The sequence below is a fragment of the Hydra vulgaris genome, chromosome 08 (assembly GCF_038396675.1).
Source record: "Hydra vulgaris chromosome 08, alternate assembly HydraT2T_AEP".
Lineage (NCBI taxonomy): Eukaryota > Metazoa > Cnidaria > Hydrozoa > Anthoathecata > Hydridae > Hydra > Hydra vulgaris.
The window spans coordinates 62,663,751-62,682,285 of NC_088927.1; the positions used below are offsets into that span (position 1 = coordinate 62,663,751).

The 18,535-nt window shown below is 28.6% G+C and overlaps 1 protein-coding gene across 1 annotated transcript; it reads left to right on the top strand.

Annotated features, from left to right (window-relative positions):
- The first annotated feature begins 7,169 nt into the window (after positions 1-7,169).
- Positions 7,170-17,558, top strand: LOC100202276 (forkhead box protein K2). The gene is made up of 6 exons (XM_065804132.1): positions 7,170-7,767; positions 10,312-10,497; positions 11,773-12,172; positions 15,598-15,785; positions 15,890-16,548; positions 16,631-17,558. Exons 1-6 carry the CDS (start codon positions 7,409-7,411, stop codon positions 17,164-17,166), a joined length of 2,328 nt encoding a protein of 775 aa, XP_065660204.1. The 5' UTR covers positions 7,170-7,408; the 3' UTR covers positions 17,167-17,558.
- The last annotated feature ends 977 nt before the right edge of the window (positions 17,559-18,535 follow it).

Below are 18,535 nucleotides of genomic sequence, written 5' to 3' on the forward strand. Positions count from 1 at the left end.
TTCATCTTCCTGAGAATCAGTTAGTGTATTGAGAAGGAGCGGAACAAGTCGCTTTAGATCGTGCTACTAAACGAGATACACATATTACGGCATGGTTTAAGTTGATTTCTGAAAATGAATGAGCTCGTTGCTATTCATATGTAAACATTCCTTATCACTTTGTTTTTGATGATAAAAATTGTAAATGGAAGGTTAGACAAAGAAGTGGTTATAAAGTTATAGTAAGAATGTATAAAGCTAATCCAAGCGAAGAACTATTTTTTTCATAGACTGCTACTTTTTCAGGCAAAGGAGCAATGTCTTGGGAGGATGTACGTACCATTAATGGTATTGTTATTGAAACGTTTAGTGAAGCATCTGTTTTAAATGATTTCTTGAATGATGACACCGAATGGCAGAATACTCTTTCTGAGGCAGTTTTGACACATATGCTAAAGTAAATTAGACAGTTATTTTCAATTATTTTTACTTTTAGTGAATCTGATAAACCTTTGCATTTATGGAATACATACAAACCTTTTATGATAGAGGATTTTATTCACCAATTAGCCCCACTTCTAGTAGCTGAACAAGCTACTCTATATCAAATTAAAAAGATCATTAATCAAAATGGTAAAAACTGGCGATTACAATCTGCCTGCTATTGAGTAGTTCATGGATTTAATCAATAAAATTTTGATGAAAACGTTCAACAATCAATTGACGAAGCTATTTGAATGAGACCGTTGCTCAATGTCAAACAATTAAATTTATTTAATGCAATACTTGCTGCACTGAATAAACAACCAAGTGTAGAAAATCAACATTATCAATTATTTTTTATGGATGGATCAGCTGGCAGTGGAAAAACTTTTCATATTATTTGATAGCTGAAACTATAAGTAGGGGTTTTAAATCTGCAAGACCTTCATGGACTGGCATAATAGCAACTCTTCTTACAAATGGATCTACATTGCATGACTTATTCAAACTTCCTGTCCCAATATTGGATAACAACACATGTAATGTAACTCCTAACTCTATACATGGATATTTTTTAAGGCATAATATACATGGATATTGATAAGTTGTTAAAAGATGTTTGCATAAAAACATCTTTTAACAAAGTAAAAGTTGTTGTTGCATGCAACAACAACTTTTCGTTTGAAGGAAAAATCATTCTTTTTTGTGGTGACTTTAGGCAAATACTGCTTGTTGTGAAAAGTGGGCAACCAACTGAAATTGTAGAATCGTGTATAAAATGTTCCTTACAATGGCGATGGTTTCAGAAATTTGCATTAACTAAAAATATGAGAGTCATGATGGGGAAGGAGGATTTTTTAAATGGTTATTAAAACTTGGTAATGGAATAATACCTGTCAAAGAGGAGGATCCTTTTAAAGGATGCATTGAAATACCAAATCAGTGCAATATTAGAGAAAATGACTCAATTGTTGATGGTATATTTGGAGATGGTGAAGAAGATGATTTTTCTTGACGTGTGATAACACCCACCAATGTGGATTCATTATTAATTGATGGCATTAACAAAAGAAATAACTTTCCTGTTGAGTTTTTTAGCAGCTTAACTCCTTCAAGTATGCGTCCTCATTGTTTAAAATCGAAAATTGGTTGCGTAATTTTGTTACTTAGAAATTTAGATCTCAAAACTAGGTTATGCAATGGCACTTGAATGAAAGTTTGTGCTCTTCAAAATATTTGTATTGACGCAGAATTTTGACAGGTATTTCTGTTGGCAAAAGGGTCTTTGTACCTCGAACTCAGTTAGCTCCATCAGATTCTAATTTACCTTTTGTTCTGAAAAGTTGTCAGTTTCCTGTCAGATTGGCTTATTCGAAAGGCAATAGCAAAAAAATCAATAAAAAGATATCGCGTGTATCAAAAACTTGATAGCAATTGCTATCAAGTTTATGCTCACATGATGCTTTAATCGTATTGTCAAAAATTTAAGAATATGAATTTAGACATAAAGCGATAACACTATATGTTTTCATAGTTACTATATTACATATGTTAATAATATTGTGGCGTAAAGCCACAATACTATGTGGCTTCGTATATTGTTTTCATGGCATTGTTAATAATATTATGACTCCATATGTTGTTTTGTGACTCCATATATTATTTTGATGGCTCCAACATATTCCAAGCACTGAAATAACCTAAGCACTTAAATTATCTATATTAAATAAATTAAATGCTTGCATATGAGACGTTTGCGCAAACGGCTTTGACAAAATTACAACATGAAATCACTAATAACTGGATATCTAGATTATTTAAGTGCTTAGAATATGGTGGAGTCATAAAAAAACAAGAACTGCTGACAATATCTTCTAGGACAGCTGTACTTTTTAAATAAACTAATACCCTCCTTAATGCTAGTGAACTTTATTTAGAAGTAGAAATAGAGTCGCATGTAGAACGAATTCATTAAAAGAAATATGTATGTAAATAGTATGGCAGAGAAACTTGCTTTTAATGACATACAAAGAGAATCCTATAATCTTTGTTCTGAGAGATTGCGGTCTGAATTGCATAGCTTTGCAATAAACTTTTACGGACTCTGAATAAACACTACAAGATGAATTTTTAGCGAGTCCTAGTGACAATGATTTATAAGAATCAAACTCAGCCTCAGAGTTGAATATTTCATCAAAAGCTACTGAAAATGAGAATCACAGAGATTTTCAAAACTTTGAACGTTGTGTATGGTCTTGTAATAAATTTAAAAATTAAATTGTTTCAAATATTGCTATAGTATTTCATACAAATATTGTTTGAATACAACCGCTTATTCAAATCTGTTTATGGCTTACGAATATCTAATAATACTTTCACTCTCAAGTATAATGTTTATGCATAAAACAAATGCTTTAGTGTTCATGTTTAAAACAAAGACTCTCCTAATCTCCTAAATTTTTTCAGTCCCATTTTGCAAGAGCGGATCCAGCATTTTTTGGTCTTCGAGATATCTAAATTCCAAACATGGAGCTAACTCCAAACATATTTATGTTTATACTATGTCAAATAATGAAGGTTTACAAAAAATTGCGATGATTGGAGGAGGCTGAGAACAATAAAGCCCAAAAAGGAGTTTTGGAGTTTGCTCCATGTCTGGAAGTTAGATATCTCAAAGACCAAAAAATGCTGAATCTGCCCCTGCTATTTTGACATAGTAGTTCATAAATACCCGACAAAATTTTCATATAATAACTACATTGTCCCTATATATAACTCAAAACAAATTACACATTAATTTCAATATTGTGGACCTTATTTGTGGAAAAAGTTTCCTAAGATTACAAATACGAAAAATGTTAGTATACAACAGTTTAAAAATGAATCGGAACTGGTTTATCACTTATGGGTTTTAACATATCCGATTTTAAACGCTTCTTTTAAACTAAAATTCAATTAACTAAAATACGTCACAGAATGTATCAACTTTTTGTTATAACCTTAGTTATGGTGTAACCTTTAATCTTGAATATTATTGTAGAAATCTAATATGAGTTCTTGAATTTTTTTTTTTTTAACTATCAATGAATTGTTATTTAATTTGCTTTCATACGAATTGGTTTTAAAATATACATTTATGGCTTTAAGGTATATATATATAAGGTATACGATTATAATATATATGAAAGTATGCGATTTTTGTAAATAGTAAGTACTCTTTTATTTATAATTTTTCTTTCTTTACTTAAACTTTTACTTATACTTTTACTTTACTTAAATATTACTTTTACACGAATACTGTTTTTAAACATTTTCCTTAACCAACCACAAACTGTTATATATTTTACTTTTAAATTTTTCAATAAATAAGTTGTAAAGTATACGTACATATTACGGCTCTTGTAAATACGTGCACTTTAATTTATTTGTTTATCCTTTTTTTTCAATTTTTTTTGTTTACTTGATTATCACTCTTAACATGAATATTGTTCTTGATGTATTTCTTAAACTAATTGTTATATATTTTACAGTTATATTTTTCAATATACATTCATACTATTTATTTTACATTTATATTTTTCAGTATACATATATAATATGGCTATTGTAAATACGTACGATTGGGCTCGGTGATATGACAAAATAATGTTTTCTACTTGCCCTGCCAGTGTTTTTATTTATATACTTTTAAATTGTAAATGTTATTGAATGGTGAAATAAACAAACAAACAACCAAAAACAAAACAAAAAATTCTAATGAACGGGCATCAATTAAATTTAAAATTGTCTAAACTTGCTATTCTTACTAGGTAACGACAAGCTTGAGACATTGGTGTTGATGTCAACCGAGAAGGACATTTTGGAATCAACTGCTGGGATTCATTTGACGACATAATTGGCTATTTGTGTAAAGATTCAGTAGAGTTATCAAAGATGCTGTTTCTATAAAATACCTTAAAAGATTTTAACCAGTTACATTATAAATACCAGTTACATCACATGGTTAACAACCCACTTTTGATTTTGAACTAATTGTAAAACTTATGTAAAACTAAAATATAATATTTTTAATATTATTTTTAACACTATTATATTTTAAAAATGGTATATTAAAAATAATATTTGCTACATAAAATTTTTTATGCGTCTTTTGTAAATGCCATTCGTTTAAATGTATAAAATTTAAACAAAAAATATAAGTCTTATAATATAAGTTCTTTCGATCAATAAGCCCCGCATACTTATCGATCAATGTGCCCCAATAGGTAGAGTTGATATATAGATGCCAATAACTTCTGTAAATGTTGTAGCCAACTCAAAAAAACAAGTTTATTATACACACTTGAGTTTACAATAAAATGGTTGTAAAGTTATACGGAAATCTAATAATAAATTTATTTGAATGGTGTGACTTTTAACGTGGATTTTCAGCAGCTGTAACAAAATGGTTTTTTTAAACACATTCTACCTCAACTCTATACTCATGAGTTGTTGTACATTTTTTTTTAACTATATTTTTCACCTAATGCAAGATATTTTGCTCCGCAAAATAGGGAATATTATTTTTACAATCTTATTTTGCTCCACAAATATTGTAAAAATAATAAGCTACAGCTTCTTGCTATTTTTTTTCAACAATAGTTTTACTGAAATATTTATGACGAAGAATATTTTTATTTGGATTTCTTATTGTTGATGCACAGTGTTTTGTATCTTGTTGAGCCCTGCGATGCCATGCTAAGTTGATATGGTTTTTGGCACATTTATATAAATCTTTATACTTTATAAAAGAATTTATACTTTGTAATGTTAATACTTTGTAAAAAGGTAATAATAAAGGCAACTTGAGATCCCCTTTTAACTGGTTGTGAAAATAAAAACAAAATACGCAAAAAGAATATATTAATTTAGGTGAATATGATAACCATGGAGTATACTGAGATGGCAAAAATTACCTGAAATAACGTTTTTCAATTCCAGAAATATCGCCTTTGAACTTTTAGGACGGATGAGGCCGGTATAGATCAGTTAGTATCATCACAAACAGATAATTTATTACCTAATTCGTTTGCTATAGTATCGAAAAACTTTTTTTTAATATGACCATACTGTATATTTTTACTATAACCGTACTGTTGTAACAAATTTTATGGCACGCAGATTGGTAATAAACACAAAACATTTTCATAATTTAGTAAATGCAGAGGGGCAAGTGCTCCTCTCCTTCCTTTGCCATTTTGCTGGCGCCTATGTTAAGATTTTAGTAAGCTAAAGTAATGATTTAGTGATGGTGATTGTTTTACACAAGTGCTAGTTTTGATAAATCTTTTAATTTATTTTGTCTAATTTTACCCTTCGTTTTTTTGTATTGAAACAAACAATTCTTTAAACATTTGAAAGCAAAAGTATGATGATTTCGATATTGGTATTTTTGGGCAAATATTTCTAAAGCATGGGGTAACCAATGATCGACAATACAGTCTATCGTTTGACGCATCCTAACTAAATACAAACGAGCTAATTATATTAATTTTTTAAGGACGAATCAAAGTATTACAATTAACTATGTAACTCATACAACATTGTATTTGGTGATGTTGTCCCAAGACCTTACGTTTTGTCTCAAAGTATCTCAAGTAAAATATTTCAAGTTTTTTTTGTGTTACCTTGATCCTCATGCCCTCATTATATTACTGATAGTTGCCTATTCGAAACTATCAAGAACACCATTATGGTGTTCTGTCTAGTTTTTTAGTTGTTTGACCTAACTTTTTTAGATGTTTAAGCTAAGTAACTTTGAACATGAAGAAAATTTCATATTTGAATATGTTCATATATATGAGGAAAAAGGATACTATGCAGAAAAATTGCGATGATTGGAGACTAGGAACAACTAAAACCCTAAAGCGTAGGCCCAGCCCCAAAAATGAGGGCGATGAGTTAAAGTTGTTATTATTTTTTTGCAACAATTAACTAAATTTGTATTCATCAACAGATTTGGAAATTTAATTAATATTCTCTTACTGTTCTAAAATTATGACTATTTAAAATTTACCCTCCTCCTCTCAATTTGAGAGAACTGTAAACTTTAAAGATCATGAAAGCTGACAGAGATCAAAAAACAAGAGATCAAGAGATTATTGAATCAAATTTGAAATTCGACGATGAATATAAATTAATATTAAAAAAAAATAACAACTTTTACTCATTGTCCTCATATTTTGGGGTGAGGGGGAGGAGAGGGGAAGGGAAATAACGTTTTAAGGGTTTTTGTTGCTCCCAATATCCAATCGCCGCAATTTTTTGTATAACATCCTCTTTCCTCATATGAACATATTCAAATATGGAGTTTTGTAGAAAACTCCATATTTGAGTATGTTCATATATATGAAGTATTTCAAATTTGAATTATTTATGAAATATTTCAATTTTGAAGTATTAAAATTGTACATTTAAGTACAAAAATTGAAGTACAAAATTGAAGTACTAAATTGAAGTAAAAATTAAAGTACAAAATTGAAGTTTACTTCAAAATTGCTTAGCTTGGTTGTCTACGGTCTTGCAATTGCTTTGCACCCCTTGAATACACATTTATTTTGTCAACATTTTTGTTCCAAAACATTGCATGGTGGTTTTATGCCAAAACAGCTTCTTGCTTTTAAAATCAATGTTTTTAAATGTGCATGCTTTCACCCAAAAGCCATTGCGCGTTTTGTTGATAAACAGTAATGTTGTTGTTGTTTTTATTCTGCTTATAAATCATTACTACATTTACTTACGGAGAATTGCTGAATATAACGGAGAACCTATCTTTATTTCTAAAGTTAAAGGGAGATTTTAAACGCAAAAAATTAATCTCTGTTATCTCAAAAACAACATGTAAATCGAATCTTCCAAAACACGTTCTCTTCTTAGAGAAACTTTTGGAGGGAAAGGTACCCTTAACATGGCTTGTGTATCAGATGAACACGAAGATCCAGCTTTAGCACTATTATCGTTGCGACAGGGAGATTCACAAAACGAGAAATTAAAAAAGCCAGCATGGGCAAATAATTCTCCTATTGCAAAATTGGCCGGTAGAGAGTTTGAGTACATGGTTCGTCAAAACAGAATTTCTATAGGTAGAAACAGTAAACTTGGTGATGTTGACATTAACATGGGTCACTCGAGTTTTATTTCTAGAAAGCATTTAGAAATAAAATATGAATCCCCGTTTTTTTATCTGTCTACTCGAGGGAAAAACGGTGTTTTTGTCGATGGACAATTTTATCGAAAAGGATCTGAACGAATTCTTTTAAAGAATAAGTGAGTGATGCTTTTTTAAATTATATTTTAATGATATTTTATAGATGAATAAAGAACTACATGTAGGTAATTTGAATGCATATATGCATATTGTGGACAAACACACACCTATATTTCTATTATTTAAGTTGTTTTTTTTTATTAAAAAGAATTATTAAACATAATTTTCAAATTATGTGGTTATGATTTAGTGGTAGACCACTTGCAATATCAGCAAGAAGGCCCAAATTCAATCCTTGCAATTTTCCTTAACTTGTTTTTTTTTTTTTTTTTTTGCAGAGGCCTTATTTGTTAAGGTTCGTGTTTTGGAGTTAAAGGGTTTAGAAAGGGTTGAGATAAGTAGCCTTCTCATATGTATTGGCCCCCCTCGGCCTTAAGGAGATGAATTGATAAAAAAATGTTTAGGGTAAAGTAAAACTTTAAAAATATTTTGATAATTAAGTTAATGTAAATAACACTGATACATTTGTTAAATGCAGTGATTTGACACAATTAATTATACTAAAAGACACAATTAATTATACTATAAGACACAATTAATTATACCAAGTCGTTATTTGTATGTGTGTGCATTTAAGGTTTACATAAATGCAGGTTAAAATCCTTATTGCGGAGACTTTTAATTATTAACTTTAACATTTTATTTCTAAGTAGTTTTATGTTTTTTAACTGTTATTGTTGTTTATTTATAGTCATGTTTATCATTTATTTTGTATGCGTGTAGAACTATGAAAAAATGATTTGAATGTGTGTACAGCTAAGAAAAAATGAGTTGTACGCGCATAAAAGTAATACCTACTTTAATTATTATACACTGATATATATTGATACTGTGTGATTACATTCGTAAACAATTAATCATTGCTCAAGTTTAATTTTGCAAAACTGCACAAGGCAGTGGTTTTTAACCTAAACAAAACTCAGTTATTTACTCCTAATAGTTATCACAAACTTGGCATCTGCTATAGTTGCCTCTCTTTATTGTACTCACCACTTTTTTTACTCCTGATTACGTTCTCTACCTCTATAGATCTCTTATTTGTCTTAGTCTAGAATACTGTTATCATTTTTTTTTTTTTTTTTCTTATTTTAAATAAGATCCAAAAATATATTGTTGTTAGGTCTGTTTTAACTGCCAAGGTTGAGCCTCCTACTTTTTTAAGGTTTCTCTTTAAAATATTAGTGGTTTCAAGTTCTTCCCTATTATTGTGTTTTCCTGACTCATACAATTGATAGCATACAGAAGAAATCTAATAATTTCACAAAGTTATAATTTTTTTCTATTTTAACGCATTGTATAAGAATTTATTTAGAAATTTAATGCTAATTTTGCAGGTGAGATTTTTTTTTGTGAGTGCAGCTAAAACATTGTGACACAATAGGAACAACATAGTGACGCGAATGTAGGTTTTAAAAGTTTTTAACAAAAACTCATTTTAATATGTTTTTTTTTAAGGGGAGAGAGATTGTTGCTGATTGAAATTTGGGAGTACGGAAGGAAAAAAATGATTCTTATGCCAACAAATACATCACATAATCATTTTTTTTAAAAACCACAAAAATGCAAATTTAATTGACCAGAATGTTTTTAAAAACATTCTGAATGTTTTTAATAATATAAAAAATTTTTTTTTTTTTTTTAATCAAGTGTTTTTATTTTTATTTTTTTTTACTGTAAATCATGCACAGAGTGTTGCTACATCGACTTATAGCCTGACTCGCAACAAAATGCTGCTACATCGACTGACAAATAGCCTGACTTGCAACAGAGTGCTGCTACAAAACTTTCTAACAACCAGTTAGGAGTTAATTAAATGTGTTCTATATAATACAAAAACTAAATGGGTTCTATATAATACAAAAACACAAGGTTTAAAATTTTTTTGAATAAAAAATATTTTGAGGGGTGCCTCAAGACCCTTAAAAATTTGACAGGTCTGTAATATTTTGAAAAAAAAAAGGTTTTCTAAAGTATGTCAACCCAATCAAAAGAAGCGAAATTATATAAAAACTTCAAAATAATAATCAATTTACATAAAAAACATGTTTAAAAAAGTTATTTTAAAAAAACTTAAAAATATTGACTTTTTTTTATTTTCATCTTATAAACAATGGTTTTTAGGCAATTATATCGGAAAAAATTTTATTTTTATGTAAATTGGTTATTATTTTTTATGTTTTTATATAATTTCGCTTCTTTTGAGTACCAGGTTGACATACTTTAGAAAAACTTTTTTTATCAAAATATTAGGGACTTGTCAAATTTTTAAGGTTCTTGAGGCACCCCTAAAAATATTTTTTATTCAAAAGAATTTTAAACCTAGTGTTTTTGTATTATATAGAGCACATTTAGTTAAGTACACCAGACTATTTTTAAAAAAGTTGTTTTTTAAACCACCCTAATATATATATATATATATATATATATATATATATATATATATATATATATATATATATATATATATATATATATATATATATATATATATTTATATATATATTAGAGATTATTATTATTATTTTTTTTAATATTTTGTTTAGATGTGTTTTAAGATTTCCATCTACAAATATCAAAGTCTGGTTCACATCCCTACTTGATAAATCATCCACTGACAATCTTTTAGCCAGTCCCCCCAGGCAGAGGTCTATAATTCCACTTAGAATAAGCATTCCAGATGCAGATTCAGTTTACTCGTCACCTGCTCCATCTCCTTCAGGTACTATTAGGTCAGTAGTATTTTATTGTTTAAAAAATAACTCATTTTTTAATTTAAAAATATTTGTCAAGGTTTTTATCAAACATTATTTCACTAATAATTTTATTTATATATATGTGTGTGTGTATGTGCAACACTTGGAATTAGGATCGGCATTCGGCTATGCCGACCAAACTGCCAATTTAAAAGTATTTGAGGTCAGCAAAAAATTGCCAACCTCATTTTTATGTTTTATGGTAGGATATTATATATATATATGTGCACATTTTTGTAGTCATTTTTGTAGTTTTCAAAAAGATATATATCAGATTACAATAACTTATTTATGAACAAACTAATGTTCATAAATATAAATTATGACTTAAGGAATATTTGCGATATACAATATTGCGACCAAACTTGATAAATATAAAATATCAATAATATTTTAGTCAAGCTATGAAAAATCTTAAAACCATTTAAAAACCATTTAAAGCAAATTAATTTTTTACAACTTTGTTGCGTATTTTCACTTTTTTTTTTTAAATATTATTGTAATACTTTTATATAAGTTGATCATACCAGTTTCATAAAAGGATGGGAAAAAGTTAATGCACATCAAACCTAAAAGAACATTTTTTTGTTTTTTTAATTACCCAAAATTCAGTTTTGGGTAGTTGAAAAAAAATTTTTGAAAATTTTATTTAAATATTAGTTTTAGTTATTAAGATTTTAAATGACTTTTAATAAGACTTTAAATAAGATTTTATTAATGCGGTAGTGGTGTAGTGGTAAAGCGCTCGCTTCATAAGCGAGAGGTTCCGAGTTCGATCCCCACCACGTCCCTGGTAGTACCGCGCTCAACTTGTTTCTCCGCGCAGCGGCCTTGTTCGTCAAGGTTCGTGTTTCGGATTTATAGAGTTGAGAGAGGGTTATAACCACTATTAAGTAGCCTCCTCATCTGTAGTCGCTTTATCGGCCTTGAGGAGGTGAATAACAAAAAAACAAAAAAACAAAAATTTTAAAAAGTAGTTAAAAAGTATATTTCTAAGCAAAAAATATATTGAATTTAAAATAAAATATTTTAAAAAATAATTTAGATGTAATGTTATCAAAATAAGCTTCACATTAACAATATTTTAAAGTTTTTTTGAGTAGATTAAGGTTTTTGCAAAACAATAGCTTAGGAATTGGAAAACCATCAGAATTTTGTTCTTAAAATGTCTGCAGCGTAATACGTAATGCAACAATACATAAAAATAATTCTGAATAACTATAAAAACTTCAACTTGTCTTATGTTTATAGTGTACCTAACTCTTGTCCTGTAAGTCCTGCTCAACAAAATCTTCCAACTCCACCTGACTCCCAAAGTTCTGGCCAGCATCAGAGCTACACTTCTGAATTACTTGCAGCAGCATCTGCAGCAGCTGATGATGATAAAGAGGATAGTGATGGAATTGATGAGTTTTGTGAAAAATCTAGTCAGGATTCTAGTGATGAAGCTATAACCCCAACTTCTATTTTGCCTCCTATGAGTATAGATGGCAAATCTAAAAATTCTGGAGAAAAACCACCTTACTCATATGCTCAGTTAATAGTTCAAGCAATAACATCATCAGCTGATAAACAATTAACTTTAAATGGCATTTATCAGTTTATTATGAAAAATTATCCATACTACAGAATAAATGACAAAGGATGGCAGGTATTAATAGTTCTTTATAATAATTTTTATTCACTAAAATGTTATCATTAAAGTAAAATTTAATTGTTTTAAAAAAGTAATTTTTATCAAAATTTAATTGAAAGTTGAAAAAAAAAAATCATTTCTTCCTGGTTTTTTTTATCCAGGAACTCTAAAAGTATAAAAGACTTTTACTTTTTCTTTTAGGAATTACTTTTTATGACTACTTTTAGGGAAAAAAATAAGGATTTTTAGGCTAGGAACATTTAATTGTTAAACCTGGAATTCTTATGTATAATGGTAGCAAGGACTTTAGGGTGGAAAACAATAGGCTCCAAGTTATTAAATCTCATGATTTTCTTATTGTAGATATTAAGTCACTCAGCATTTTTAGAGCTCCTTGACATGGGAGACCAGGAAAAAATAAAGATATAAAGCCAGATTTATTTTTGGGACTATGCATCCCTGCTTTTACATATTGAATCTTTTTATTGCTATTTATTTTTTATGAATGATTAATGACTATAGGTTTTACAGTAATAAGTTGTAAATTAATATATTAGTCTATTAATTTTAACTTAAAAAATATATTTTTTTAACAAAGAAACTTTCTATTTGACAATGTTTTTAAAATATTTACTCTTTTTTTTTCCTTTTCTATGTTCTAAAAGTCTTTTAAGTTTTTAAATATAGATCTTTAATTTCTTTTTTATTTTTATTTAGTTTTATTTCTTTTATTCTTTCTTAAAAGACTCTCTTAAAAGAACAGGAGAAGTTACTTGTTATTTGAATGCTGTTTTCCATTTCATATATCCTGTGATAAAATAAATTATGTTAAAAATTGCAATAAAGTTAAATACAATATAAATTATGAAGATAAAAAAACAATTGAAAAAGGTGATGCACAGAAAATCCTAATTTGAAACAATAGGTTTATAAAGTTAAAAGATTTTGCATAAAGTAAGAAATTGTCAGTACAATAAAATTTTCATATATAAAATGTAAATGGATTGATAAGTTAGAATAGTATGATATTAGTTTTGGCAATTATTTTTAAATTCATTGGTAATTGATTATAAAATCAACATGTAAAAAATCAAGTGTAGAAGAATTCATTTTGGGAGTATTTTAACCTCTTTTTTGGGCAGAATTATGTTGATATTATTTTATTGTGTTAAATTTATATAATTTATATAATTGGTACTATCAAAGTAGTAAATAAAGAAGTGAATATCATATTTTTCCTAACCTCCATTTATGGACAAAAACAATCTATTTTTAAAATATTCAATTGATATTAGTATTTTTTCGGCTTATATATATATGTATATACATATACACACACATGCATACATAAGTATTAGTGTTTCCATTACCCAGCAGTAAAAAATTATCTGGGTAATGGGTAATTTTAAATTTACCTAAGAATTACCAGAATAATTATTTTATCATATATTATTATATATATATATTCATATTAACAACCAAAGGGTTGTCCATTAATTATGTCAAAAAGTTTTGGGGATTTTACCCTCCCCCTCCTAGCCTTGTCAAATAAAAGTTTCAAGTGAAATGACAGATCTTTTTGGAGCATTTTTATGAATTAGGGTATTTTTTAATGAACCTATGCTCATAAAAATCTTTTAAAATGAATTATTAAAATAAATTTTCTAATGATCTTTGATTTCTCAACATGCATTTTTAACTTTCGTTTTGTACATCGGTTATAGCTTTTGCTCTTATTACAATTAAAGTTTAAAGTTTTTTAAAAAAAAGGCCATCATGCTCACGTCAAATAAAATCCTGCAAGTTAGACATCTAGTGTGTGTGTATATTTATTTAATAAACAAATAAATATAAATATTTTATGAATGAATGATATATAGCTGTGATACATAAGTGTGTGTGTTTATATATATATGTATATATATATATATATGTATGTATGTATGTATGTATGTATATGGGCGATTCTGCGAGAGTAGCGGAAGTAGCATTTGACACTCTTAAGCTATTAAAAATGAACCAAAAACGGAAATGACTTGAAACTTTGCAGAAATATGAAATACTATCATATAATTTAGTATGTAATAGTTACATCATTAAAGTCTTCATTTTTTTGTCAAAAATTAACTCTACGGAGTGTGACACTTACTTTTTACCACTTCTGAACAAAACAACTTTGTCTGACCTAATGCAGCAAACAGCATGGTAAATATATATATATATATATATATATATATATATATTTGGTATGTGTATTTTAGCACATATTGATGTTATTATATGCTGAGTTTCGTAGTTTTTACTTGAAGTTTTATAAGCATTTTTATGTTGTTTTTTTGTCATGATGGTTGTAACAAAAAATCCAATGCTTACAAACAACAAATAAAACAACGCAATCAATGATGTAAGTAAAAAAGTATAAATAATTATTAACAACCATGTATATTATGCTAAAAAAATGCAATATAACATCAAAGTTCTCAATTATGGATATATACAATACAATTTTTAACGCTACACAACAGGCATCAAAACACATTTATACGACCCTTACAACTTTAAAACCAAGCTATGGTATGATAAACTAATTTTTTCTGATAACTTTTTTGCTTAAAAATATTTTTAAATAGTTATAAAAAAAACTTTTTTTTTTTTTTTTTTTTTTTTTTGCCTCTTTTTTGCAAAATTGCCCATATAAATATCATTGTTATTACAAAAAATAATTTTTAAAAAGTACCCGGGTAATCGGAAAGAAAATTTGGGTAACCTGTAAGATAATAACCCAGGTAAAAAACGCTAATATGTGTGTGTGTATATATATAAATATATATTCCTCTAGTTTTGACATCTAAATTTATTATTTGTGGTAAAAAACAGCTCTTAACGACACTGTGTTTCCAGAAGACAAAATCAAGTACTCTTTATGTCAAAACCATGAAGAATAGGTAGAACATGCAAGGAGTGCCGCTGCATTGACTGATGAGTTGATAGAAAATGCAAGGGGTGTTGCTACGTTAACTGAGAGATAGATAAATATTGCAAGGGGTGAGGGTTTGATTTGGGTAGGCAGTCTATCAATTTAAAAAAATTATTTTCAAAAATTTTTTAATCTTTTCCAGTTTTCTAAATTTTTTTTAAAAAAAACAAACAAACATAAAGGTGACACTTTATGGTAAAAATTAAAGACAACCAAGCAAGAAAATATATAAAGATATATAGATAGATATGTATGTATATATAGATCTATATATTTTATATATGGGCGCTTCAAAAATATGTGCCTTTACTTTATTGTAGTTTTAGAGTTCATTCTTGTTTTTACCTATATAATCAGGTTTGGTTAATATAGCAATTAATTCCTAAGTTAATATTTGTACTTATAAAAAGAATAAATAGATCTATTTCTTTGGTATTTATTTTCTATTTTTTTAATGTTTTAGAATTCAATCAGACACAACCTTTCTTTGAATCGCTATTTTCTTAAAGTTCCACGATCTCAAGATGAGCCAGGAAAAGGCTCTTTTTGGCGTATTGATTTATCATGTGAAACGAAACTGATGGAGCAAGCATTTAGAAAGAGAAGACAGAGAGGTGTGGCTTGTTTCAGGCCTCCTTATATATCTTCCAGGTAATTTAAAAACCAATAAATTAATAGATTTAATTTTAATAATTTTGCTTTATGATTTTTTTCATTTTTTCTTCTGCTATCAAAATATACAATAATTACAATAGGTCTGCTCCAGTTTCACCTACTCAAGGTGTGATGTTACCTCCATCATTTAAACCACAGTCAAGAAATAATGAAGATGATCAACAAGATTTAAATAATCTTGAAGAACAGAATGATCTTAACCTAACTTTACCCCCTGCTTTGCAGCCTGTTAGAATTTCTTCGATTAGTGCCCAACCTAGTCCTCGCTCTGTATTTTTTACATCAAATAAGTTTATTGGTACAGTAAGTTCAGGACAAGTAATTCAAGCTGCTCCAAGTCGTACTCCATCTGGCATTTATTTACAAACAAATGATAGGCAACCCACTGAAGTTCGATCACCTATTAACCCACCAACAACAATGATGTTTCATCAGCCAATTAAGTCCCCATTACTGAGTCCTAGTCAAAATGGAAATCACTCAACATCTTCATTTAGCCATACAACCATTGTGACATCCGTAGTACCTTCTGCACAATTACTTACTTCTGCTCAACTTTTGAGTGTAAATGCATTAAATCATATGATGAACCAACAACAGGGCTCAATGATTCCTATTACTTTTTCAGTCACAGGTTCGCATTTAGATGCTCTTCAAGCTTCAAGTTCTAGCGATGACAAAAAAGATTTAAACAAAGAAGCTTTTTCTATAACAGATATACTAACTACAAGAAACATAGGTATAGATATATTATTATATTTTTTTTTTTATAATCATACGTCTAATAAAGGTAAACTTAATTTTTAATGACTTTTTTTTAGTTAGTCAGCAAAATTCGGTCAACGGCTTAATTGGCAAAGTTGCTTCAGTGGCTTATCAAAATTGTAACAGTCCTCAAACTGTTGTTGTGTTAGCCCCCTCTTCTAGTATTCTTCAGAATCCTACTGAAGCTTTACAAGCAGCAAAACGTGCTTATCCTCGTCCAGCCCTTATTCAAACCGAAGACATTAAAAAAAGAAAATTAAGTGATCCAATCACTTCTAACGTGGAGTCCAATAAGCATAGTCGACCTTCATTAACATTACGTCATCAATTACAACAAGGTTCATTAGTGCATAGTTCGAATGCTGTTTTTCAACTTCAGCAACAAAGTGTTAGTCGTTTGTTGCAACCGTTACAACAATCGCAGCAAGACAATGAAAAAAAAGTATTAAACAGTTCTGAATATTTAGAAGCTTCTGCAGAAGAAAGTTTACACCGAGAAAAATTGGAACAAGAATGCAAAAATAGAGTTCCGGCTGATACAATGCTCTCCGGTATGGGATCGGCTGTGTGCGTTACATCAGCTAACTCATAATAGCATTGCTAATATTGTTTTGAGAAGTCCCAAGTATATGCAATAGTGGTTTGTTGCATTGGTGAAGACCTTTATAATTTAAGGATTTCCGTGAAGCAATAAATCACCATGCTGAACGAGGCCAACCACTATTTCAAATAGAATCAGGCTGAGAATACAAAATACTTTTTATTCTCACAAAATTTTCTCGAAGTTAATTTCAAAATGCCGCATTAGGAATGGAGTTAACGCAGCCTAGTGAACAAAACAAAAGTAGGCTTTATCTGTAAGATAAACACGACAGTCAAAATCATAAACAACTTAACATACAGAAATTATTTTTTTTTATACATATATATATTGAAGTGTGTTGATAATGTAAATATTTTTTTAGAACACATTATATTTGCGTATTTTTTTGTGGTATTCTCATAGGGGACCGTCCATAAATTACGCAACACAAAATATATTTTAAAAACTGAAGTAGGAGATATTAAGCTCTTTTACGCGGCGATTTTCGTTAAACTTAATGCGCAATTTTTATTTTTTATTCAAATTAAGACTCTGCGAGGGAAAACTTTTAATCTTTTTTGTTTTGTTTATTGTGAAAGTTTGCGTTACGTAATTTATGGACAATCCCAGGAGAGTAAATTAAAAAATTACAAAATCAGGTATGCTTAAATGGCTCTCAAACTTTATCTTTTAAAAATCAACCGCATAAAGTTTTTTAAAGATAAAAATGTTTTTAATTACATTGCTCTTCTCGAATATGGTTTCTTCGTTGACAACTGAAACGCCTTCTCTTCCTTCCCTTTTATTAAACAACCGAGACTGATCCGGTTACAATCAAAATGATTTTTGCTGATTGAATTTTTTAATTTTATTTTTTATTTAAAACTTAAATCCAGTTTAATGTCTGAAATATAATTAAAGAAAGTGTAGACTGTAAATGAATTATTTTAAAATCGAAATTTAATGACAAAATAAGTTAAATAAGCCCGATGTTTCAAAGATTTTATATTTTTATAGAAAAGCATTTTTAAAGGAAAATTCCTAAAGATGGGGGTAGGTTAATCCTTTTTCAGAAGCTTTATTTCAGGTTGCTTTTGGTCACGAATATGGTTTATTTCCGTTAAATCAAACACCGGTTAACTCAAACTTTTATCATCTCTAACTGCTTCATTTGATCGCTTGAAATTATCTGACCGATTCTCCGTTAAATTCTACAACTCTCCGCTTAAGGTAAACCATTTTTCCACCCCCTTTCAGCAAATTTTTTTGGATAACTTAAACTTTTTGTATTGGAACTTAAGACGTTCTATAAATAACTGTAGTCAAATAATTATATCTTAATAGAATAGATCGTTATCAGACATAAAACTGTGCTATA

What these genes read in the sequence shown, in the direction of transcription:
- LOC100202276 (XM_065804132.1), top strand. Translation starts at nt 7,409, where the DNA reads ATGGCTTGTGTATCAGATGAACACGAAGATCCAGCTTTAGCACTATTA. An exon ending in CGAATTCTTTTAAAGAATAA is followed by an intron (nt 7,768 to 10,311) that starts GTGAGTGATGCT and finishes TATTTTGTTTAG; the next exon opens with ATGTGTTTTAAGATTTCCAT. An exon ending in CCTCCTTATATATCTTCCAG is followed by an intron (nt 15,786 to 15,889) that starts GTAATTTAAAAA and finishes TAATTACAATAG; the next exon opens with GTCTGCTCCAGTTTCACCTA.